Consider the following 27,688-nt stretch of genomic DNA (forward strand, 5'->3'; position numbering starts at 1 on the left):
TAAATGATATTTTTTTAAAGTGGCTTTTATTCTTAACAGTAATAGTACATAATTGTCTGAACTAAAAAATATTTCTTAAAAGAAAAAAAAGACAACACTGAAAACTAGCAGTGAAAAATTCAAGTAAATCATTTAAACTAGGTTCCAATACCTGGTCTTTCTATCAAGAATTGTTCTAAAGATCAAGTGAGGTAAATAAAGAGCAATGGGCAAAATTAGGGGATATATTCATATAGTTTATGGGCATAGGCAGATTTGAAGGTCTCATTCATTGTGATAAATAACACACAGACTTACTCATCAGCTCAATTACTGTAGTTCTCCCTAACCACTAACCTGATTTGAGAAGATTCAATTAGGCTGATGAACAAGAGAGGGGCCAAGTCACTCAAAGGATTTGTATTAGTTAACAAATGTTGGCTGACCATCTAATATGAAACAGAAGCTGCTACAGCTAGTGAAAAATACAAATAGAAAAAAGTAACACAGTATCTCATGTACAATGGCAGCAGGGTATTTAATGCCCAGAAGAAAGACCCTGTTAACTTGAGTACCAGCAGGCTGTGCAAGAAGTGTGAGACAGGCAGAGCATCTTCACAAAGCTTTTTTCAAAACATGTTAAAGAGTTATCACTGAAGACGCTGAAGTAATACAATCAAATCAGAATTGTATTAATATTGTAGAACGTATACCTTGCAGAAATACCTCCACAGATGTTAAAGCATACTTTTAAACATTAATAATTAATAGGTGACATTTTCAAAAACTCGCAAGTCTATTGTGTTCCACTGGTAAGTTTCTCTTCCTGTTATAACAAGTACTGGAAAGCTATTTTGAGAAATGTCACATTAAACAAAACTCTAGTCAACCAGACACAGCAGTACATTAAAAAGATTGACCATCATAACCAAGTGGAATTTATCACAGGAATGTTAGGCTGGTTCAATTTATGCAAATTAATGATTGTGGTCCGCCACACAGCAACAAAAGTAAAAACAAAAAACGCATGATTATTTGAATAGATGCAGAGAAAGCCTTTGAAAAGACCCAACATCCTTTCATGATCAAAACACTAAAAATAAATAAATACATAAATGGAAAAGTACTAAATCTAACTGAGTCTTTGTACAACAAGCCTACAACCAGCATCATATGCAATGGTGAGAAACTAACTGAATGTTTTCCCCATTTCAATCAGATACACGACTGGGCTGCCACTATCACTGTCCGTATTCTGCATAGTGTTGGAAGTCCTAGCCATAGACATGAAAAAAGATTAAAGGGATACAGATTGGGAGAAAAGTCAAACTGTCACTATTTGCAGGGACTATGATAGTGTACAAAGAAATCCCTAGAGAATTCAGCAGACAACTCCTGGAAAATTTTAATCAATATAGTAAGGTGGGAGGTTACTATATTAATATACAAAAATCAGTGGCTTTCCACTATGTAAACACTAAATCAGAATAAGAAATTCAGAAAATAATCCCATTAACTACAGTAGCTAAACAAATTATCTATGAACAAGCCTGACAAAAGAAATGAAAGACTTGTATACTCATAATTATGAGTCACCTCTCAAGGAAATAGAAAAAAGATGCAAACAAATGGAACGATATCGCAAATTTCTGGATTAAAAGAATTAATAGTCAAAAATGACTACCCAGAGAATATGCAGTATTAATGCAACCCCCATCAAGGTCCCACCAAATGTCTTCAAGAGAACAGAACAAAAGATACAAAAGTTTATCTGGAATCAGAAAATACCTAGTCACCAAAACAATGGAGAGAAGAAAGAACAAGACAGGAGGCATCACACTCCCAGATCTCAGACAGGGCTATTGTAATCAAAACTGCTTGGTACTGGAACAAAAATAGACACAGTGACCAATGAAATAGAATTAGAGCCCAGGAATAAGCTCACACATCTAATTTTTGACAGTGGGGCCCAAAAGGAGGATCTCTTCAAAAAATGGTGTTAAGAAAATTGGATTCAAACAAGCAGAAAAATGAAACTGAACTACTACATTTCACCGCACATAAAGGTTAACTCCAAATGGATCAAAGGTTTGGATGTCAGACCAGCTATCATCAAATATTTAGAGGAAAAGATTGGCAGAACTCATTTCAATCCAAGTTTCAAAGGTATCTTCAGTGACTCAAGTCTAATTGGAAGGAAAATAAAAATAAACCAATGGGACTAAATCAAATGGAAAAGCTTTTGCATGGCAAGAGGAACCACCACTAGAACAGTCTCCTGACAGAATGGAAGATCATTACATGCATACAACAAAGGGCTAATCAAAATATATAAAGAGCTCACCAAACTCAGAGGCAAAAAAAAAAAAAAAAATCTGATCCAAAAATGAGGAAAGGACATGAACAGAATCTTCACCAAAGAGATTCAATAGGACAAGACGTGAAAAAAATGTTCGGTCACTGATCAACAGAAAAATGCAAATAAAATCAATAATGAGATGCCACTTCACTCCTGTGAGAATGTTATAGATTAGAAAGGACAGTATTGGCCTGTCAATGCCCACGTTCAGCGGGGAAGCAATTACAGAAGCCAGACCTTCTACCTTCTACAACCCATGATGATCCTGGGTCCATACACCCAGAGGGATTTAGAATAGGAGAGCTTTCAAGGTGGGGGGCAGATGGGATAGGGAGTTCTGGCAGTGGGAACTGTATGGAATTATGCCACTCTTATCCTATGGCCTTGTCTATATCTCCATTTTATAAATAAATGTTTAAAAATGAAAGAAAGGACAGGAACAAATGCTAGAGAGGTGGGGAGTGGCAGCAGCAAAAAAAAAAAAGAAAAAGAAAAAAACCCTTCTACATTGCTTGGTGGGAATGCAAATTGGCCCAATCCCTGTTGACAGCAGTCTGGAATAATCTCAGAATGTTAGAAATGGACCTACTGTATATGATCAGGCAATTTTTCTTGTATATCCAAAGAAAACAAATATACCCATCCAAAGAGATCTATGTACATGGATGTACAGCAGCACAATATGTATTAACCCACAACTGGAAGCAATCCAATGAGAGATGAATGCCTAAGAAAGTTGTGGTATATATATATATATATAGTGAATACTACACAGCTCATAAAAATGATTACGTCATCTCCTTTGCTTCATCTTGGATAGAGTTTGAAGGAGTTATGTGAGATAAGCCAAAAAGAGAAGAATGAATACCATATGATTTCGCTCACAGGCAGAACTTAAGAAAGGACTTAAGAAAAGGAAAGCATAAAATAGAATTTGGGCTGTGTTTGGTATACTGCATCAAAGTAACTTATCAGCTCGTTTTGCTTCAGAGCCACTGTGCTGATTTCCCCCATAACTCAAAACATGTATGTCCACTAAATTAGAATTCATGCACACCTAGATTTGTGTACCATACTGATCTAGGGATCAAGACGAGCTGATAAGTTATGTACGGATATAAAGTGCTTTCCTAAAAAGCTGTTATTATATTTTTTAGGGTAAATTATGATTGCTGAGTTCATGCCAACTAATCCCTGTCCATGTGTTACGCCTTTTAACACACAATTAACAAAATCTGTCATATACAAAAATAAGTGTTCTAAACTTAAACTGAAAACTTACAAGAGAAATTTTCTTAAATATAGTCACTTAAGCATAGAGGGGCAAATTATACTACGTGAAAAAGTTCACACACAGAAAATAACTCACTATGGAAAATATTGGACATTTAATGATTAAAAATGCATGTTAAAGGTAATGCTCAGGACTCCATTAAATTATCTATAAATTGCATTTCAGTAGAAATGATGTGGGTGGTAAATTTTTATATAAGAAAGGTAAAATGAAGACACTTACCTGGGTTTCATATAAATGGGCAATGTGAAACTGAACTGCAAAGATGATAGAAAATAAAAATCAATAATGAAACAGTGATGTTTAGTAATGTTAAAGTGTAAAACAGTCTACTTAAACATTAAAGAACACAAACATAAGAAATAACGTGTTCATTGTTCATCTTTAAAATTTTTATCAAATTGATAGCAACTGAGCATGTTTCTTAACAAAGTTCAAAAGGCAAAATTAATACAGAGAAAACTTTTATAAACTAAATACTTCAAAACACGGTACTTAAAGCACTAAGTCATAATTCAAAAATAAAGTTTATTTAATAACAAATTAATACTTTTTCTCATATTTTACATCAAAATTTACTGATCCCAGTAATAATACACAGGGCTGCTGCATTTCTTTATCGGTTCTTTAGAATGGGGGTGGGGGGGGGTGGGGAATGACAGACCAAAACACTTGGGAAATAAGAATACTACCAAAATTAACAAGTGCATCTTGATGAAAATCAAGTTTCAGCTTATATTTTCTATTCTACCTTGATACTACATAACCACAGTATGATTATAATCAACAAAAGCAACGATGAACCCGGAATCCAAACTAGATTCTAGCTACTTAAATACTATGTTTTTCTTTCATCCTTCAACTTTCTTTGCTTTCAAGTGTTCTATCCACCTGAATTCCCTAGTTGGATTTCATGGAGTCTAGGTGGTTTTCAAAATTATATGCAAAATATTTCTGTAGAATTTTCACAATAAGGCTCATTAATGGGGAGTAATACCATGAACTTACCCCCACCATACCCCAAAGATAGAAGATTTGTTAGGGAGATTTGTAATTAAAAAAAAAAGATTATTGCTGAAATTATGGTTGAGTGAGCCTATAGTAAACCTGGATTACTTTTTCATTCAATTCAGAGGAACTCTGCTGCCTGTTCCCCAGAGCAGCACCTGGGGTGACAGTTGAACAAAGAACAAAATAAATAAAATAAGTGAACTTTAAAACTGAACAACATTGGAGTCGGTTGGTGGCACACCTAGTTGAGTGCACATGTTGCAGTGTGCAAAGACACGAGCTCGAGCCTCCAGTCCCCACCTATAAGTCTCTCTGTCTCTCTCACTTCACTATCACCCCCTTCCCTCTCAATTTCTGACCCATTTCTATCCAAAAAATAAATAAAGGTAATAAAAAATTAAAAATTGAACATTTTTGGATCAACAGTAAACTACCAGATCTCACTGATTAAATGATTACAGACCGCACACTAACCAAATATGAGACAAAATTAAAATATAACTTTTAGAAAATATAAATCAGTTTTCTTTGTGAGGAATACATAAAAATAAAAGTTAAAACAAAATCAATAAAAACCTCTCTGTGAGGCTTTTTATTATTTCCAACTCCCTTTTTCCAATACTTGATGTTTTGCAGTCTAAATCTTTCCTCACTACATCACCGGGGGGTGGGGGGTGGAGAGGGAGAGGAGTCTGGGTTACAGGTTAAATGAAGGAAGAAGATATGGAAAATTTTGCCCCCAGTCCATCTTCTCACTTCTCTCATAAAGTTGGTAGGGAAGAAAAGATAAGCAGCTAAACTTCCTCCAGGCTCTGTCCTAGTTCAACCAAGAAGTTTCCTATCCATCAGTTAGTAAACAAAGCTGTCATCTTTAGTAAAGTAAAAACTATTAATTTTTTAAAGTCCTCTTTAAAGAGAAACATAGAAAAAGCTCCATTTGGTGGGCTCAGCGGGGAACATTTTAATATATATTTCCATAAAAGGTTCTGAAATGAAGCTTTATTCCAAAATATACAATTTTTAGAATAACATTAATTAAATCTAGAGGAAACATTTTTTTATTTCAAGAGGCAATCAGATAATAAAGTCTCACATCACCATGAATCTACTTTTCAAAAAACGAACTGTAATTAACCCCTCTTAAATGGCTTTAGAATAAGTGTAAATTATTTTAACTGCATAAATGAACTAAGTCATAAAATAGAAACATTTGTCAGACTTTTAAAAAAGATTATTTTACTTTTATACACATCTGATTATATTAATATCACAAAATAAAATGTAGGTTTCAAAGAACAGTAATAGTCTGTGGTATAAACAAATAAGTAATGATACATAGAAGAGAAGCAAGTTTATAAAGAGGCAAATGTTTGTAAGTGTAATAATGTCTAGCTCAAAGTAGACAATCTACATCTGTCAATGTTTTTAAGACATCAATCCACTATGGTGTTTATCAAATAATCATGCAGACTGCTTAAAATCATCCAAATCAAGTGAACCAAAAAGTACTGGAGTCTCATCTCTAAATACAGTTCATTCCAGTAAGAGTGTCCAAAGTTTTAGTACTGAAAGTTCTATGTCCAGTGAAACACCTTAGTCCTAAATAAAATACTCTCTCCTATTCCCAATTTCAGTAACCAACAGAAAGGTACAGTAGAGCTGAAGATGTATTCATCATGGCTCAAGCTGTTCTCTTCAAATCTGACAGGAAAAGTTTTCTGCTCTGTATTACTCATACAACTTACGTAGGTGTTTTATTTCTCAAGCAAAGATCTACAACTGAGAGTTAACCTCAACAGAGTATAATAAAATGAAGAGTTACCAAAATATTTAGTTTGATATTTATGAAATATCCTTCAGGAATTATGCAAGCTAATAAGTAGTTACCATATTTAGCTTTAAGGTAGCAGATAGTAAATATTTTATTCCCAAAATATCTTAGCAAGCTGGATTTAACATTACGTTAATAAGACTGCATACATCATGACCAAATGGAATTTATGCCAGGGCCACAAGAGTTATAAATCTAGGAATAAATTCAACAAAAGGAGGTGAAAGGCTTATACACTGAAAATTATGCATCATGATGGCAGAGGAGGACCTAGTGGGGGTTGTAGCGTTATGTGGAAAACTGGGAAATGTTATGCATGTACAAACTATTGTATTTTACCGTAGACTGTAAACTATTAAACCTCCAATAAAGAAATTTTAAAAAAAAGGAAACTATATGTCACTAGTAATGAAGATAATGCAGGAAATGATTGGAAGAACTAACACCACTAAGATGGCCATGCTACCCAGAGCAATATACAGACTCACTACAATACTACAGAACATTGTCTGAGACTACAGAAGAGCCAGAACTGTCAAAGCAATACTAATGGGGAGGAGCAGTGGAGACATCAGGTTTTCTGTCTGACTTCAGACTACAGCTCTTTAGTAAGTGAAACTGAGTAGTACTAGAACCAAAAAAAAAAAAAAAAAAAAAAAACAGATAATTGTAATAGAATGGAGAGTCCAGAAATAAGCCCTGACACATATGGAAAATAATGATGACATTCACAAAAATCAATTCAAATTGAATCTAAATCTCAGATGTTAGACTGGAAGCCATGTCACACAACGTGATGTCTGCTTCTCAATTATCTTTAGAGACTCCAATCCAACATCAGCAAAAATAACCAAACAGATTACATCAAGCATAGCAAAAGAAACTATCATCAAAACAAGATACCCTATTGAATGGGAAAGGGGACTGTAAATCAGATAAAGGGCTAATAAACAAAATACATAAGACGCTCAGGAAACTCAGCAACAACAACAAAATACCATTACAATATGGGGATAGGATCTGAACAGATTCTTCACCAAAGATATTCACATGGTCAACAGGCATATGAAAAAAAGGCTCAGTGTCACAAATTGTCAAATACAAATCAAAATTTTTTTAGGAGATGCCATCTCACACATGCCATTTCTGTCCATCAAAAAGGAGAGAAAGAAAACTTGTTAGTAAAGATGGAGGAAAAAGAACTCATCTACACTGCTGATGGAGATACAAACTAGTTCAGACCCTGTGGAAACAGGCTGGAAATTCCTCAAAGTTTTATAAATGTACCTATCATATGATCTGACAATTCTTTTCCCAAATATTTATCCAAAGAACATAAAAGTACTTATTTGAAGAGATCTGTGTCTACCTATATTCACAAGAGCATGATTTATAATAGTCCAAACCTGGAGACAACTCAAATGCCCAAGGTAAGGTTGAATGTTTAAGGAAGTTGTGGTATGTACACATAACAGAATACTACTCAACTGTAAGAAAACATGGCATTTTCTCTTTGCTACGACTTGGAGGGCACTTGAAGGAAGCATATTAACTGAAATAAGTCAGTAAGAATAGGAAGAATACCATTATGATATGACTTGGAGGGCACTTGAAGGAAGCATATTAACTGAAATAAATCAGTAAGAATAGGAAGAATAACATTATGATCTTACCCAAAGTTGGAACGAAAGGAAGGAAGGAAGGAAGGGAGGGAGGGAGGGGGGAGGGAGAGAGAGAGGGCGAGGGCTAGGGAGAGGGAGAGGGAGAGAGAGAGGGAGAGAGAGAGAAAGTAAGAAAAGGAAAATACTGGGTGAAACTTTAATTAGCTATGGTCTATTGCATCAGAACAAAGGACTCTATAAGGTCCAGAGGGGTTAGAACCCAATGTACTTTGGTGAAGGAAAATGACAGGTTGGTGGAGGGTGTTATTTATTTATTGACACTTCGGTTAGGGAGATAGGACCACCACAATGAGTCTAAACAAACAAACAAAAGTCTTTCAGTATCACCAGTTATCAAGGAAATACAAATCGTTACCACTTCAAGCCTGCTAAAATGTTCATCATCAAAATGGCAAAACATAACAAATGTGAGACAGGAGGTGGGAAAAAAAAGGAACCCTTCTGCAATGTGGTACAGCCACCATGGAAAGAAGTATGGAGAGTCACCACAAATTTAAAAAAGGAATCACTATAATGTCAGGAAATTTCGCTTCTGGGAAATAATCCAAGGATAAAGACAACACCAAATCAGAGATATATTCATCCCCATGTTCACAGTATTATTATTTATCATAGTCAAAACAAAGAAACAGCTCACCTGTTCACTGAGAGATGAACAGATAAAGAAATTGTACCCATGTATGTACACATAGGGGTACATACATACATACATACATACACACACACACACACCCTTATACTGAAATATTACTCAGTTATCAAAATAAGGAAAACCTTTCATTTCCAACAACATGGATGAATCCTGCAGGCACTGTGCTAAATGAAATAAATCAGAAGACAAATACAGTGTGACATCATTTATGTATGTGGTCTAATTTTTAAAGGTACACATAGAAAAACAAGATCAGACGTATTACTACCAGAGACAGAGAATGGGAAGGAGAGGAAATTGGAGAAAGGCAGTCATATAGTACCAATTTTTACTGATAAAATAAAATAAGTGCTGGGGCCAGGTGGTGGTGCACCTGGATAAGTGCATACATTACAGTGTGGAAGGAACTGGGTTCTAGCTCCAGTGCCAACCTGCAGGGGTAAAGCTTCACAAGTGGTGAAGAATGTCTGCAGGGGCCTCTCTGTCTCCCTATCTCCCTTTTCCCTCTGTCCCATCAAATAAAATAAAGTTAAAAATAAAATTGGTTTCTAAATGGGTAAGTGCTAGAAATATAATGTCAACATAACTATAGTTAAGGATGCTATATATCAATATTTATTTATAAAAGCTGTTAAGAGAGTAATAGGAGTAAAGTCTTTCATCAAAAGGAAAAACAACTCAGTTTTTGTTTTTTCTCTTTATTATATTTATTTGAGATCATGGACGCCAACGAAATTTACTGTGGTAATCATTTCAATATGTATAAATGATCATTACTGCTGTATTTCTTAACTTTTTCTTTTAATCTTCACTGGGGGTTTACCACTTTGGACTGATTTTTTTCAGATAGAGAGACAGACACCACAGCACTGAAACTTCTTAAGTAACCTGGGCAAAGGACTCAAACTTGAATCAATGCAAGATCACTAACCAGGGTGGGGTAGACAGCATAATGGTTATGCAAACAGACTCTCATGCCTGAGGCTCGTCCCAGGTTCAATACCCCACACCACCAAAAGCCAGAGCTAAGCAGTGCTCTGGTTAAAATATAAATAAAAAGAGTTTTTAAAAAATGACTAATCAAATGAGCTATCTTGCCAACCCTATCTTAAAACATTTTAATGGAAATCCAGAATGAATTCAATACATATTCTTAAAACTTGTATTGTCTACTTTCAAATATGCTACATAAACAAATATGCCAACTAGTATTTATGGGTAAACATTTCATAACCTAATCTGCTTTTTGGAAAAAGCCTATATAGGAATAGAAAATAGTCTGAGGAAAACTACTGTATAAAAATGTAATTCACAGTTGATTCTAAATTAGAAAATATGTTACCCCATACTTTTCCTATGATATGTAAAACTATGACAAAAAGTTGAATTATTTCCTCATAATTAACAGTAATGTTAATATCACCTACCAAGAATCACTGAGTTATCATATACAAATCTTTTTATACCCATTCTCCTTAAAGCTGTTTTTAATTTCCCAGTTCATCACAATTATAATAAAATATTAATCAATTTTATTAGTGTAGCTAATTTAAATTCAATAACCCAGTTCACTAGTGTATCTATTTTAGATACTGGTTGTTACAAAAACTGATTTCATGTGCTCTATTTGAACAAGCAGCCATGACAACCAATACAGTGACATTCAACAATTACAGAATTAAAAATACTGCACAGGATTTATCACTCACCGTCATTACTACTGATACTAGGTCTATGAATATCAGTATTCCTACTACTATAAGCTATTTGAATACATATAAAAAACAGTGGTACTTACTTTCAGCATTGGACAAAGTGCAGGGATTACAGTCAACCAAAGCTAACTGAAAATGCTGCAAAAAGAGAGGGAGAAAATTAATGCACTAAATTTAATCATATAAACATGTCAAAGTAATTTACATCGTGTATAGCCTTGGATAATAATGAAAATGTGCTATTTAAGTACAACATACTAACCAACCAACTTGTATTATTTTAAGCATTTACTGCTGATAACAGGTTATTGGGTTAATTTCCTCTCCAGCTTCCTAGTTAAAAATAGAAAATTGTGGGAAGTTAATTTTATGCCAAGTATACTTTCTGGTTTGGGGGATGTAAGCATCATCAGAGTTTTAGCAGTATTGTTTTAGCTGTAGAAGCAGCTAAGCAGAAAATATCACTGTCCTTAAAACCGAAAGTAAAATAAAATGCTATTGATGTTCAGATACCACAGGCCATCTCAAAAATGAGATGTGACCTTTACAAACAACAACAACAAAAATAAACACAGCTATAAGAACTGCCATAAAAGCAAAACTAACCTTACTGATTTGTCCTTACTTTTTAGATTATTTGGTAGACAGAGAGAAACTGAAGGGGGAGGGGCAAGGGGAGAGGGGGAGTGAGGGAGAGGGAGAGAGATAGGGAGACCCACAGCACTGCTTCACCGCTCATTAAGCTTTCCCCTTGCAAGTGGGGACAGGGGATTGAATCTCGGTCCTTGTGCAATATAACGTGTGCTCTAATGGGTATGCCACCAGTTGGCCCCCTATATACTGATTTTTTCAATCACCACTGTACTTAATGTTTTAGCAATTATTTTGAAATATCAATGAAGAATGTACCAAATACCCTGTTTTCAAGTTCATCTATAAAAGATCATTTTGGAATGTATACACAATTATGTGTAGACAATATTAAAACCACTAATAGTTTACCACATCCTCTTATAATATCATAGAAGTCTACTAAAAAAAAATGCTTTAAATACAATGTATAATACTGATTTCTAATTTGAGTTCTCATTTTACCTCTAGTTTGTCAACATTAAACTTGCCAGATAAACTAAAGACAAACAAATGCTAGAGTTGGTATAAAATCCTTAAAGTTAAAAAGTTGATCTCCTTAAATTTTTTAAATATGCCTACAAATGTCTATGCAGATTATCAGTCTTAAATATTTCCATTAAATGTAATCAACAGCCAAAAAACTTAATAATAAAGTACATAAGCTCATTTCTATTTACAACTGAAATATCAAGAGTAGCCAGTTTTTGTTTTTTTTTTTTTAAAGATAGGACAGAGAGAAATGGAGAGAGGAGGGGAAGGCAGAAAGGGGGAGAGAAAGATAGACACCTGCAGACCTGCTTCACCACCTGTGAAACGACTCTCATGCAGTTGGGGAGCCGGGGGCTCGAACCGAGATCCTTAGGCCAGCCCTTGCACTTCACACCACGTGCGCTTAACCTGCTGCACTATCACCCAACTAGCAATTTTTTTAGTAATTGCTGGAAATGGCTGACAAAATGACAACTTCTATATAAAGGCCCTTAGAGAAGAGTATTATTATTATTATCATCATCATCATCATCATCATCATCATCATCATCATCTTTATTTGCTTACTGGGTAGAGACAGCCAGATCATCATCATCATCATCATCATCATCTTTATTTGCTTACTGGGTAGAGACAGCCAGAAATTGAGAGGATGGGGGAGAAAGAGAGGAAGAGAGACAGAGAGACATCTGCAACACTGCTTCGCCACTTGTGAAGCTTTCCCCATGCACGTAGGGGCCAGGGGGCTCGAACCCTGGTCCTTGTGCACTATAACATGTGCACTCAACCAGGTGAGCCACCACCTGGCCCCTTGAGAGAACAGACTTTACCATGAGAAATTATCAAGTTTTCAGCACTATATTTCTGCCCCGTAAACTACTGCAAAATATATGCCTGAAAGCAGAAGTGCACTAGAGTTTGCAGTGAGTACCCCCCTAACATTTCCTCTCCACTATTCCAAGCTTTGGGTCCATGATTGCTCAACAATTTGTTTGGCTTCGTATGTTAACTCTCTTTTCAGTCACCAGGTTCCAGATGTCATTAGGATGCTGGCCAGGCTTCCCTAGACTGAAGATCCCACCAATGTGTCCTGGAGCTCAGCTTCCCCAGAGACACACCCTACTAGGGAAAGAGAGAGGCAGACTGGGAGTATGGACCGACCAGTCAACGCCCATGTTCAGCGGGGAAGCAATTACAGAAGCCAGACCTTCTACCTTCTGCAACCCACAATGACCCTGGGTCCATGCTCCCAGAGGGCTAGAGAATGGGAAAGCTATCGGGGGGGGGGGTGGGGGGTGGGAAATGGAGACTGGGTGGTGGGAATTGTGTGGAGTTGTACCTCTCCTACCCTATGGTTTTGTTAATTAATCCTTTCTTAAATAAAAAATAAAAAAAGAAGTAAAAAAAAAACCTGCATCTGGCTAGCTAGAACCGAACTCAATAAGAACAAACTAATTCCAGCTAACTAGTATTACAATGAGAGAAGGAACTAGTTTATATTAAGTGCACAGACAATCTATTCTACATTTTCAGTACTCAAAACTGTAGTGTTCTGAATGAGTTGACTACTGACAAAATGACTATGAACTTTAAATATTATTTATCCATGTAGCAAACATTTGTCGATGGTGTATAGCACCCTTACATAAAGGGAGATAAAATGGTCAAGAAAACAAAAGTGAAAAGTTTCTTCCCGTAGTTGATTGAATGGGGGGGGGGGGGGGGGGAGACACGCAGTGTGGGGAAAAAAATCCAACATCTGAACTGCTTTTATTTACCCTAGCATACTAAACAGACTGTTTTTATCATTATAATAATAATAATAATTATTATTATTATTATTATTATTAACTGGAGCACTGTTGAATTAGTTCTGGCCTATGGTGATGCCAGGGATGGAACTTGGAATCTCAAAACCTCCGGCATGTAAGTCTTTTGAATAACCATTATGCTTTCTCTCAGGCCCTCTACTCAACAGATGCTATATCGCCAAACATCTCTTTAGTGTGCAACAGATAGACTACATATTTTTAATAATTTTTAAACTTTTTAAAAATTATCTTTATATATTGAACAGAGAAGACAGCCAGAAATTGAGAAAAAGGGAAAGGAGAGGAAGACAGGCATAGAGAGACACCTGCAGCACTGCTTCACCACTCGTGAAGCTTTCCCCCTTCAGGTGGGGATCAGAGACTTGAACTTCAGTCCTTGCACACTGTAACATGTGCACTCAACCAGGTGCACTACTACCCGGCCCCAAAAGCAGATTGTATTTATTATAATAAGAGTACTACAGAAGTAAAACATGTTTTACAACCAATTCTTTCTTCCAGACAAAATGAATAGAACTACAGCCACACAATCAGATTATACTACTAATACATTTTTAAATCTACTCTATTCTTCAACCATAAGTTATCAGTTAAATAAGGTAGACCTTTCCTAACAGAGACATCAAAGGAGACAAACCCACCTGCAAAGAGACAGCCTTCAAAATGGCAGTAATTTAATTATACTATTACAATGAAAACCCTCCCAAAGAACTAAGAGACACATAATCTGAATTGCCCAGATTTTATTTCATATATACAGTATTCAATATCCAACAAACTTCACCCATTAAACTAAGATTCCCTTATAAACAAACTACACTAGGGCAATGTCATAGGATATGATGCTTCAGGGATTTGACTTCTAAAATAAGATACAGATATAGAGTTGAAACTGGCTAAGTTTTGGTAGGGTTTATGATGGCCAAAATATCTGACATTGATTTTCTCAAAGCCCAGGAACCAGAGTTTTCTCTTACAGTACAAGTCACAACTATTTCTAGGAGGGACTCTACCAAACACCAAATGCCAATAGATAATGGGCTCTGAAAATCTTTAAAAGAAGACTGTTTCTTTAAAGTTTAACGGCTTGGCCTCTTCCAGTAATTAACTAAAATGTAAGAAGAAGTAGACACATAGAAGATGTCTAAAATCTTAGTTCTGGGAGTCGGGCGGTAGCGCAGCGGGTTAAGCCCATAGCGCTAAGCGCAAGTAAGGATCCCGGTTCAAGCCCCCGGCTCCCCACCTGCAGGGGAGTCACTTCACAAGCGGTGAAGCAGGTCTGCAGGTATCTACCTTTCTCTCTCTCTCTCTTTCTCCTCCTCTCTCCATTTCTCTCTGTCCTATCCAACAATGACATCAATAACAACAACAATAATAACTACTACAACTATAAAACAACAAGGGCAACAAAAAGGGAATGAATAAATTTTTTTTTTTTTTAAATCTTAGTTCTAGCACTTCTTACCAGCTCCATCTTATAAGACTTTGGATATCCCTCACATGTCCATGTCAATACACTCCTAAATAAGGGTGAGGTAGCTCGGTGACAGAGTGCATTCTTTTCCATGTATGAAACTTGGCACTTAAGTCTCTGGCATCACTGCTGCCCCCTTCTCCCAATCAATACACACCCAATTCTCGGGCAGGGGTATAGATAGTACAGTTATACAAAGAGACTCTCATACCTGAGGGTCCCAAGTCCCAGCACCACCACCAGCAAGAAAAGGTAAGTGGTCTGGTAAAAACAAAAACAAACAAACAAACAAAAAACCACACATTCTCCATTGAGAACCTTTTAACTCAACTTGCAATCACAAAATTGCTATTTGTTAAACAAGAGCACTGCTCAGTTCTGGTTTATGGTGTGTTGGGGAATGAAACTGGGATTTTGTAGCCTCAGACAGGAGAGTCTTTCTACGTAACCATTATGGTATCTACCCCTGCCCTATGCTGCTACTATCGTTATGCCTATTTTAGCTAACAGAAAAAAGTAACTGGAGTAAATAAATGAGTACTCTCTTCCCACAATGATTTGATTAATAGACTGAGTCCTTAAGTCTTTAAGATATGTTACTTTCATTCCGCTCATCCATAAGAGTCCATTTCATAATTATCTTTTGCCTTCTTAAACCCTAAGACAGCAGGAACCTTCTCCCTTCTCTCTATAAAGCCCATATTTCTCCCAACCTCTGGGGTGGGGCTCACTTTCCCGCATGCTTCTCTCAATTCATATCAACTGATACTGCATCTGCTTATCCCAACCTATTCGATGCAACCAGTACCACCTTGACATGTTTCACTTTGGAGTGTGTCCGAAGACAACAGGCATGAGACGCCAATCCTTCAGCTCCATTACTAGGGTGAGACCTCTCCTAGCTCATAGGACTCCTTAATTCCATATCAGGTGGTGCACTTGCTAACAAAGTCTCAAAACATAGATATAGACCAGGGCCCATGAGATAGAGCATATGTACACATGTATCTATAAATTAAAACAATATATAGACCTTAAAGCAAAACTGCACAATAGTTTGCAGTGAGTCAATAAATGCAGCAAGCAAATAGAAAGACCTAAAAAGACACCATAAAGTACCTACTTAGACCTGGATACCATCCTCTCCTACTTCCTATCACACGTCCCTTAGTCATGCCAAAGCTAACCTTGTCAGACAAAGTAAGGACTATAAAAGCTGAATAAGGGCAAGAGATTGGCAGACTTTAATGATGACTCTTTAGTCACTACCAGGACACCTCATCTCACCTGGGGCCCTACTCAGGGAGTCCTGGGATTCCCACACAGACATGATGGGCCTAGATCTCGAACAGATCCCTCTCGCCACTGTCACTGGTCATCTCCATCAGGAACAACACAATGGACCCCTTTGTGGGCACCTATAGGATCTTTCCCTCAATGAGGATCAACAATGGTAGAGAATGTTCCATCCCCTGAAGGGAGGCTGAACAACATACTTTATCTTCCACCCAAGGAAGATGGGTCCTGGAATTAGTGCAGCTTGGAATGATCCTAGCCATGACCACAGAATGAGAGCTCAGACTTATAGGGATGCAGAGGTTACTGTTATGCCCAGAGGTTCGAGTCCCGACCTCACACAAAGAAGATCAGAATCACATGCAATAGCAAGAGCCTTTATTAGCAAGCTTAAGCTTGGGCTGCCTACACTCTTCCACACAAGGGGCGAGGGGAGAATCTGTGACCCCGATCATTTTTCATCCCACCTTTTATAGTTATCACACGGTGGGTACAGGTGAAAATATTTACACGGAACAAGGAACAGTTGGTTTCGGGTTAACGGCTGTTCTCAATATTCGGGGCTTTTCTCTAACCTCCACAATTTCTTAGGCTGCTGTGCTGAATATGGGCCCCAGATCAAATAGATGGGGCTTATAATTAATGATATTTATATACATTTGCCATCTTTGGGAACTACTCTCTTCCCTGATACAGTTTTCTAGTCCTTTTTCCAACTATGACACCATCTCCCCAGACAATAACTTGGGTCCACCTGCATACTAGATGTCAGGCGCAGGCAAAAACTAGTTGGGTCATGGGCCCCTTGGAATATAACTAAAATAGACCTATTAGCTTTTTCCAAAATGAAGACCCCAAAATCCTCATCTGCAATATTCTTGCCTTTGGTCAACATTTTTTTCTATTTTATATCTTAACTCTTTCTCAGCCACCAGCTTCCAGATGCTACCATGATGCCAATCTGACTTCCCTGGGCAGATGACCCCACCAATGTGTCCTGGAACACTGCCTCTCCAGACCCCTGCCCCACTAGGGAAAGAGAGAGACAGGCTGGGAATATGGATTGACCTGCCAGGGCTCATTGTTGGTATGCTTCTAATTCTGCTTCTAAAACCCCTTCTGTTTCATTGGTTTAATCCCCCCTGCTTAACACTGTATTCTATTTACATAACCACTATTAACTAAGCACTGCCCTGCCTGCAGGGCATTGGTTTAATCCCCACAGGTTCATGATGTCTTTTTGCTCCGCCCCCTCTCATAGTACACCCTGATTTGCTCCAGTCACTTTTCGCTCCACCCTCACTACGTCACATCCTGTTTACACCCTACTTGACAAGTATATATACAAGGACAGGATTGTGATTAGAGTTTAGTTTAGTTTTAGATAGCTTAGACTGTGCGGCGTTCCGCATGAATAAAGACTGATCTGCGTACCACTCAGCCATGAGTCCCTGGTTGTCTGTCTCCCGCCTGCGAAGCTAGCCCGGCAGCTCATGTTCAGCAAGGAAGCAATTACAGAAGCCAGACATTCCACTTTCTGCACCCCATAATGATGCTGGGTCAAACTCCCAAAGGGATAAATAATAGTTAAGCTTTCCAGGTAGAGGACTGAATACAGAGTTCTGCTGGTGGCAATTGTGTGGAATCGTACTCCTCTTACCCTATGGCCTTGTCAATATTTCCATCTCATAAATATTTTTTTTTTTTTAAAAAGAGGGGAGTTAGGCAGTAGTGCAGCAGGTTAAGCGCACATGGCGCAAAGCACAAGGACCGGCAGAAGGATCCCGGTTCGAGCCCCCGGCTCCCCACCTGCTGAGGAGTCACTTCATAGGTGGTGAAGCAGGTCTGCAGTTGTCTATCTTTCTCTCCCCCTTTCTGTCTTCCCCTCCTCTCTCCATTTCTCTCTGTCCTATCCAACAACGACAACATCAATAACAACAACAATAACCACAACAACAACAACAAAAAAAAGGGCAACAAAAGGGAAAATAAATAAATATTAATTTTTTTTAAAAAGAGCCTATTTTACTGATCCAGGTCACTGTTTCATCCTACAACTATGACCTACCTTGCCACCCATTTCCTCATTTTTATCGTAATATACTGAATCACAATTAGAGTGAGTTGACCAATTTCCAAGTCTTTCAAAGTATTTACATCCAAATAAGACTGATAGGCTCACAAATAAATGGAAGGTAAAAATGATGTATTTTTGGCGCACCTGGTTGAGCACACGTTACAATGTGCAAGGATCTGAATTCAAGCCCCTGGTCCCCACCTGCAAGGGGAAAGCTTCACAAGTGATGAGGCAGGACTGCAGGTATCTCTGTCTCTCTCCCTGTCTATCTCTCCCCCTCAATTTCTGGCTGTCTTTACCCAATAAATAAAGATACTTTTAAAAAGTATAAAAAACAAGTAAAAACTAACCCCAAGATGATATATTTTATTTAACAGACAGTCAACAATTTCTCTATAAAATGTTGAAGATGCACGGAATGCTTCATAAAGCTGCATTTGAAGACAAAGTATGAAATCCCAAGTTGGATTCCAAGCATTGGACTTATAACAGTGAAGCTCTGCTTCTTTCTCCATCCCTCATGTTAATCAATCTTTTTCTTTTTAAGAATATATACAGTTACTTATATAGGTAATAGATGTGAAAACAGCCATGAAACATGACAAACATGACAAAATCAAGAGAATAATACTAAGAAAGAATAAATAGCTAATACAAGTTGAAAGGGAGTGTAAAAAAAGGAAAGAACAAGGCAATTTTTTTTTTTTTGCTTACAAATGAAGTAAAATAGAAGACAAAATAAACAGCAATGACTACCTTCTACCAAAAGTAACAGTGATGTTACATCAGGCAAAAATAAATACCACTGCCAGTAAATGGAAGGAGATATGAATCCAAGGAAATGAACTGGTTTCTAGTTTCCTCAATTATAGTGCAATTCTGAGCTAACTATAAAGAGTCAGGGAAAACTGACAAATGAATTTTATTTAAAAAGAGCCAACAGTTATACAGAAAGAGCACAAAGCACAACTAATACCAAGAAAGAACTCCCAACTGTCCACCCCCCCCTTATGACTCTCCCGAAAAAAAAACACTTGTAAAAAATGTATCTGGGGAGTCGGGCAGTGGCGCAGCGGGTTAAGCAGAGGTGGCACAAAGTACAAGGAGCGGAGTAAGGATCCTGGTTCGAGCCCCCAGCTCCCCACCTGCAGGGGGGTCGCTTCACAAGCGGTGAAGCAGGTCTTCAGGTGTCTATCTTTCTCTCCCCCTCTGTCTTACCCTCCTCTCTCCATTTCTCTCTGTCCTATCCAACAACAACAACATCAATAACAACAACAATAAAACAACAAAGGCAACAAAAGGGAATAAATAATAAAATAAATATTTTAAAAAATCTATCTGATGTTTACCCACCCATCCCCCCAAAGGGGAGTGGGTGGGAGATGGCACAGCAGATATGAAATAACAATAAGAGTTCAATCTCAGACATCGTATGTGCCAGAGTGATGTTCTGGTGTTCTCTCTTCTCATAATAAAATATTTTAAAGCACCCTCAAAATAAAGACTAAGTCTCTGTTTTTATAGCCCAGTTCTCATGAAACCTAACACAAATTTAATGCCTGTACTATGCCAAAGTTTTGTACATCTTCCTGAATAAATTCTTTCCCTTCCTTGCTTCCAGTCTGTGATTGATGGCTCAACAACTCTTAATCAGGACCCTCATCTCAGTCCATTCTTTGATAATTCTGACTTGGAACATGAGCCTCCAATTAGGACTTATCCTTCCTACTCTAGTCCCATGCTCTTCAGTCTGTGTAACTGAGCTGTTGGGGGGTGGGGGGAATATGGCAGTACTGTGGAAACAGCTTAACTGTTATACAGAAGACTTTCCTGCCTGAGGATGAGGTCCCAGGTTCAATCCCCAGCACCACCTTAGCCAGAACTGAGCAGTGTTCTAGTCAGTTGGTCTGTCTGTCTGTCTCTCTCTCTCTCTCATATTAAATATTTAAAATCAAAATGGCACATGAATTACTGTGGTTATCATTTTAAAAATAAACAGTGAGAATGTGGAAGAAAGGGACCCCTTATGCTATACTGGTAGGAATTCAAATTGGTGCAGTCACTACGAAAACCAGCATGAAGGTTCAAAAAACATTAAGAGTTACTGTATGATGCAGCCATCCCCCTGCTAGGTATATATTTGAGGAAAATGAAAGCTCTGTCTAAATGAGGTAGCTGCACCCATCAGAACTGCAGATACACAAGACATGGAAACAAGTGTTTGTCCATCAAGGAAAAAACAGCAAATGTGGTATAAAAATAGAGTATTAAAAGTGGTAATCCTATTATTTAGGACAACGTGGATAGATTTTGAGGGTATTGTGTGAAATCACAAGAGAAAAATATACATTGTATGATCTCACATGTGGGATCTTTACAGCTGAACTAGAAAAATCAGAATAGAAGAGTGATAACTAGGAGCTGAGAGGAAGGGAAATCTGGGGAGAAGTTCTTTAGTAGCGCATACATGCAAATGGAAGCTCAGTTCTAGAGCCCAGGAATAATAGTGATAGTGCCATATAAACTTCAAACTTTCTATTGAGAGTTCAGGGAGAAGATGATAATCATGGTAACCTGAGTGTTAGCTAATGCATGGTAGTAATCATAATGCAAAATAAAACCGCATCAAATTAATATTCTGTACACCTTAAACCTATGCAATGCTACATGCCGATCATAATCAAAATATTCTCATTAAAAAATAAGACTAGTCATTTCAAAATGCTAATAACTTCAATGGTTAGCTACTAAACATCATAAAGAATATAGGTGGGGAGAGGTACAGAAAAAATAATAGCTACTTCTACTAGCTTCAGATAATTCAACTAATCAAAAAGTTCAATTTCAACAAAGACATACTACAGACATTTTACAAACTCATTAAACTAGTTAACATACAAATTTTCACTGTTTCTTATAATATAAACTTCACAGTAGTTTAACTAGACAAAACAAATCATGTATGTATATTAATAAGCATAATAAGGAAGGCAAAAAGCATTTTCATAGATTACAGAAGTGACTTCTAAATGTAAGTATATACAATCATGCCTTTACTTATTCTCCTGACTTATAAAAGAGTATAAGACGTAAATGAAGTAGTTCCTAAAGAAAAGCAGGTTAAACAGAAGGTGAAGAGTCATTTTCATTTACAAGTCTCAATATTATGTATAACAGGTAGAGAGAAGACAAGATAAAAGAATGAGTGAGGTGGCGGGCAGGGGTGGGGTGGAGGGGTGGCCAGAGGTGCTGCAAAAAATACACTCAGTCTGCATAAAAACAGTTAGAAAGGGATAAAACCAGGGACCAGGTGATTACATACTCCATTGAGCGTACATATCACCATGCACAAAGTGTAAGCCCCGAGTCCCCACATGCAGGGGGGGAAGCCTCACAGGCAGTGAAACAGGGCTATAGGTCTTGGTCTGTCTACCTGTGTGTCTCTTTCTCTCTCTCCCTCTTGTCAACCCTTGCCCTCCCTCTCGCTCCCTCCTGCTCCACTCTAAATCTCTCTGTCCTATCAACTAAAAAATAAAAATTTAAAATAAAAAAAAATTTTTAAAGGAAAGAGGAGGCAGTCGGGTGGTAGCACAGCAGGTTGAGCACAGGTGGCGCAAAGTGCAAGGACTGACATTAAGGATCCCAGTTAGAGCCCCTAGCTCCCATCTGCAGAGCAGTCGCTTCACAAGTGGTGAAGTAGGTCTGCAGGTGTCTACCTTTCTCTCCCCGTCTGTCTGCCCCTCCTCTCTCCAATTCTCTCTGTCCTATCCAACAACAACATCAATCATAACTACAACAATAAAAAAACAACAAGAGCAACAAAAGGGAATAAATAATAAATAAATATTTTTTAAAAAAAGGCAAGAGGGAGGACTATTAAACAAGATAAAACCCAGTGTTTTCTGCCAGCTTGATGAGAGGCATTTTTATTAGTTTATATAGTCTGTTCCACTTTCTGTATCTACCCATTAAAATAACAATAAGCACCCATTTAATAGCCGGCCTACCATATAGGTTTCAACTCACTGACTTTGAATTATTCTCATCTTCCTAGTCTTTTCATACTCATCCCCTTAATCAGCATTCATCTTCCCAACTGTTTCATATTCATCCATTTCATCAGTACTTACTTTCAAATACCAAATTATAAGGGACTTATAGTAGTATCCCAGCCAATTAATCACAAGTTTCCTTAATATAGTCACCTTCTACTTTCAAAATTCACAAGTTATAAAGTTGACATACTTTAAGAAACTTAAATGTGCTCATATTAAGAATTTCTATATAATATTCATTAAATAAATGCACTGACATTCACTGCTTGAAAAATATGGGTATTTTAAATTAGTGTCACATGAAGGAAATAACAGTCTGTTTGAGATGTGAAAACCAAAGATAGTATACTTGTAAAAAAATTAATGTATTCTTATTGAAAGATAGCATACTGCCTTAAAGATATGGAACAGAGAAATAAAATTCTGAGAAAAGTACTTGTAAATACTTTCACATGGATATATCTTTTTAAATAGTAGTCATCTTGTGAGGTGGATACAATTATCCCAATTCTCCACACACAAAGATAACAGAGAAGTTAGGCTTCTTGCCTACTTGTTACACACATAGTTACTGTACAAGGCAGATTAAACTTTAAAGCCATTATTTGCTTGTTCTGAGAACTGTTTACACTGTACCAAGACATAATGGATCTATCTCAGAAATACATTATGGGGGGGAAAGCTACTACCAGAAATAGAAATACAGCAAAATGCCCTGAGGTGCCACACAGTGGCACACCCAGTTGAGCACACTTGTCACCATGTGCAAGACTGCAAGTTCAAACCCCCAGTCGCCACCTGCAGGAGAGAAGCCTCATGAGCGGTGAAGCAGTGCTGCGGCTATCTGTCTCTCTCCCCCTCCTCTAAAATCAGTCTGATCCTTAAAAAAAAAAAAAAAAAAAAAACTGGAATGCTCGAAGATATTTCATATGTGTGTGGAGGGGTGTCTTCTAATTAAATGTTTGAGCACCTAAAACATACTGCATATAACTCCTTTGAGGCAGAGGGAAAGAAAATGAGGACACGAAAAACTGATTATCCCCCCACCCCCCCTCCACCCGCAAAAATACCAGCGGAAGAATCTTGGTTTGAACCCCCGGCTCCCCACCTGCAGGGGCGTCACTTCACAAGCAGTGAAGCAGGTCTGCAGGTGTCTATCTTTCTCTCCTCCTCTCTGTCTTCCCCTCCTCCCTCCATTTCTCTCTGTCGTATCCAACAACGACAACATCAATAACAACAATACAAACAACAAGGGCAACAAAAGGAAATAAATATTAAAAAAAAAAAAAGGCATCTATAGCCTTCTCTCTTTTGCCACCAGGGCTTTGTGCCTGTGTGATCCCACTGGTCCTGGTAGACTCTACCTCCAACCACCCCCATACTTTCCAGATGAAGGGAAAATTCACACAGAGAGAAGAGACAGCACAGGACCACACCACTGTTCACAAAGCTTCCTCCACATGTAGCACTCGAATGTGGTGGGCAGTGGCTCAAACCTAGGCCCTCACACATAATAAATTATGGGATCTACCAGGTGAGCTACCTTCAAGGCCCATTTTTGTTTCTTTTCTCTCTCTCTTTCTTTCTTTCTTTCTTTCTTTCTTTCTTTCTTTCTTTCTTTCTTTCTTTCTCTTAATGATTCTCTATCTCCTTTTCCCCTTCATAATCAAGAGAGTCTGCAGTGGATATATTTAAAACACTGCAGCCAATAGAAATAGTTGTTTTTTTTTTAATCACAAAAGCTTAAACGTGTCCAAGAACTTCTCATCATTTTTGCTATACAAGAAAATACTGTTTTCATGAAAAGTTCCATGAGGCCTAAGGGGAATGGCAGAGACAAAACAGAAAACTCAATGCAAATTGTTTTAAAATATCAAATTTCCATAAGATAAAATATTTAACCCAACAATATTTCTTATTTTCCCAACAATGTTTACAACATAACTTAGTGAGGGAAATAGCACAACAGTTATGCAAACAGACTCTCATGCCTAAGGCTCTAAGGTCCCAGGTTCAATCCCCTGTACCACCATAAGCTAGAGCTGAGCAGTGCTCTGGAAAAATAAAACGGGAGGGGGGGGGGTGTAATTGATTGGTTAATATAAATAGGAATTTGGTTAATCTAAGTCTAAAATATCATAAATTAATACAGCTTTCTCTGATAAATTGTCATCAATGTATACTCTGATGATTTTCCCATTGTCATGAAGAGATAGGCTTTTAGAATCTCCAAAAAAGTTCTTAGAGGAAAAAAACAAACCATAACTAAGATAAGAGTGTGGCTAACAGAGATAGATATCTAGTTGAGAATCACATAAATGGCCAGCAAGTGGGTTACTGTCACAGCATCATTAAGCAGTTGCCTTTAATCTCTACTGAAGCCATCACTTGTAAGGGAGAGATTTAGAGGTCCAACCTATAACTGAAACCTTCTGATGACAGAAACCAATTCAAATAACAGTTTAGAAATGTTTTATTGATATGGCACGTACTATTTAAAGTCTTACAATCATACCTACTTTGACCCTGAAACTCAACTTTGTGTCTTCTAGTTCACAGTTGACAACAGTTCTTAAATTTTCAAATTTCCTTTAGAAATGCCAACATTATTTCCAACATTTCCCCAATGTTCTAATATTTAACCGTAACACCCGCCACCCTAGTCCCACAAAAATAAAATATAGTATCTTGGGGGGAAAAAAATACAACCTACCTTTAAACTAGACTCATAGTCTGTGTTCACTTTGAACATAAGCCCAAGTCGTAAATGAATTTCCTTGGCTCGACAAAAGCTGGGATCAACATAAAGCACCTCCTGAAATGCTTTAATTGCCCTGAAAGAATATAGACATAAAATATCTTAACTTTTTAACACTTAAATGGGTTAAAACTTGGTAGTATAGTAAAACCTGTTTTATGCAATACTCTTTTAAAAGTATCCGTTATATTAAAATGTTGTGAATGAATACCTAACCTAGGATTTTTATACAATTGAATACATATAACCTAATTTGATATAAAGTAGAAAAAAGAAGATCAGTTCAAGTTATTCTTATTTAAATATGTTATGGCTTAATGAGATTCTCAGTGTACATAACTACTTTCATTGTTTCTGGAAGTTACAGAGGGCAGGTAAGAAGACTGGGTTTTGAAGAGAGCTTAATCCTGTTTCTATTCTACAAATAAAAATCTTTTTTTAAATGTTGTATTTTGGTCTCTCATATTTAGGTTCACCTTCCATCTACAGCTTATTTTTATAAGGTATGAGGTATGGAATGATTTTCATATTATTGTTCCATTTGTTGCCACGGTTGTAGGGTCCTAAATCAACTGCCCACATTTGCATGAACTTGTTTCTGGTTTCTCTATACTATGTCACTTTACATTGGTTTATCATTGCCCCAATTTCATTTTATCCTTTATAAAAGGTAAGGATTGCCAGTAGAAAGAAAACAAGGGTGGAGAAGGGAATTTTCCATCAAATACATGTTTATATCACTTAATCTTATCATACTACCTGCTCAAGGTTATTAAATTATATGAGAATACTTTTAGTATTCTAAGTTATATTATCAGGTACTAACAATATATTTGGCATAATTTTAAATAGCTCTACATGAATTAAGGTTTATCCTAAGCATAAACTAACAAATACATTCCCTGTCCCTATGTATCTTGCAGGTGGTTAGTCTTAGACAAAAAAAAAAAAAAAAAACGAAGAAAGAAAAAAAGATGAGTACTTTATATGAAAAATTCAAACTATTATGAAAAAATAAAGCAAAATATTCCACTTCAGCAACTCTGACTTATGTATTATCTACACCCCCCAAATAAACAAATAAACAAACAAAACTGTACATTCTAAAATTAAGGTAATGTTTATTGTAAAGAGTGGGACCAAGAGCTCTCACCAGTAACCTGTACACCTGCTTAAATACATTCTTCCTGAAGAGGAACTTGACATTTTTGTGCTTTTTAAAGGGGGGGGGGGGGGTTATGTATGTATTTTAGGCAGGAGAGAAGCGAAAGAGCTGACAACAAAACATTGGGGTAAACTAACTTGGATTTTAAAATACCTATCTGAATACTGCTGAGAGTCTATATGTATTTTTATTAAGCTTTGCTAACTGAAAGAGGTATAACTTCAGTCTCTGTGTTCTCTTGATCATATTTACTGCTACCACCTTCTAATAGTACAGGTAGCTGTATATGCATATCCAAGTGTGAGTAGACTAAAGCTTATTTGGAAGGCATCAAAATGTTTAGGAAGGGGCCAGGCAGTGATGCACCTGGCTAAGTGCACACATTACAGTGAACAAGGTCCCAGGTTCAAGCCCCTGGTGCCTGCCTGTAGGGGGGAAATCTCAAAAATGATGAAGTAGGACTGTAGGTGTCTCTTTGCCTTCCTCTCCCTCTCTATCTCCCCCATTCCTCTTGATTTCTCTCTGTCTCTATCCAATAATAAATAAATAAAATACTAAAAAAAAAAAAAAGTCTAGGAAGAGAGTAACTGCAGAAGTAAACATCTACCCATTTTTCTATTCTTGTTCCTTGTGCTTGTATAGTCTCTCCCACCCACCCACTCCACTCCCAGAGGGGGGCTATAGGGGTGGAGAACAGAAAAAAGAGAGTGAGTGTGTGTGTGTTCTACACCCCTAAGAACATGTGCGTGTGTGCGTGTATGTGCGCAAGGGGAGGGGGTAGAAAGAAGGAAGAAGGAGAGGGGAGAAGAGAGGAAGGAAAAAAGAAGTCCTATATCCCTAAGAACATGTGTTACTAAGAGGGTGAATGCGAGAAGAATATGCACTCATTTCACAAAAGCACATGTAGTCAGAATAATCTCTATAGCACAAGTGAGATGAAAAGAACAACACAATTTCTGCTGATCTTAAAATATTGAATTTTAGAATATAAGAAACTGCTACTCAAAACTATAAAATACTATTATACCTGGAAAATATCCCACTTTTAGAATTTTACCCAACTATAGTAAAATAACAACAACAACAACGACATTGACTAACCATCCCCTGCAGTTTCTTCTGTATATTCGGAAAAGATATTAACTTCTCTCTCCAGAAACATATGAATTCTATAGGGCCAACCTAAGCTGAGCTTGGAGATTTCCCTCAAGGATATCCAACAGGACAAATAAGCCAATCCCACAAAATTCTGTACAAATAAAAAGAATATTCTAGCTCTAAATCAATAGCATATTCACACACAATACATACTTCCATCTCTCTCTCTCTCTCTCTCTCTCTCTCTCACACACACACACACACACACACACACACACACACACACAC

General features: G+C 37.3%; 1 protein-coding gene across 10 annotated transcripts in view; it reads right to left on the minus strand.

The window, feature by feature from the left end:
- The window catches only part of KDM6A (lysine demethylase 6A), a 186,340-nt gene that overhangs the window by 67,191 nt on the left and 91,461 nt on the right, over positions 1–27,688 (minus strand). For all 10 annotated transcript variants that reach the window (XM_007528219.3, XM_007528218.3, XM_060182509.1 and 7 more), the window contains 3 exons: positions 25,093–25,213; positions 10,607–10,661; positions 3,855–3,889 (listed from right to left, as the gene is read on the minus strand). In XM_007528219.3, the coding sequence (XP_007528281.1) occupies positions 3,855–3,889; positions 10,607–10,661; positions 25,093–25,213 (211 nt within the window). The remainder of the gene's footprint in view (positions 1–3,854; positions 3,890–10,606; positions 10,662–25,092; positions 25,214–27,688) is intronic.

Source organism: Erinaceus europaeus, chromosome X (assembly GCF_950295315.1).
Source record: "Erinaceus europaeus chromosome X, mEriEur2.1, whole genome shotgun sequence".
In the NCBI taxonomy this organism is placed as follows: domain Eukaryota; kingdom Metazoa; phylum Chordata; class Mammalia; order Eulipotyphla; family Erinaceidae; genus Erinaceus; species Erinaceus europaeus.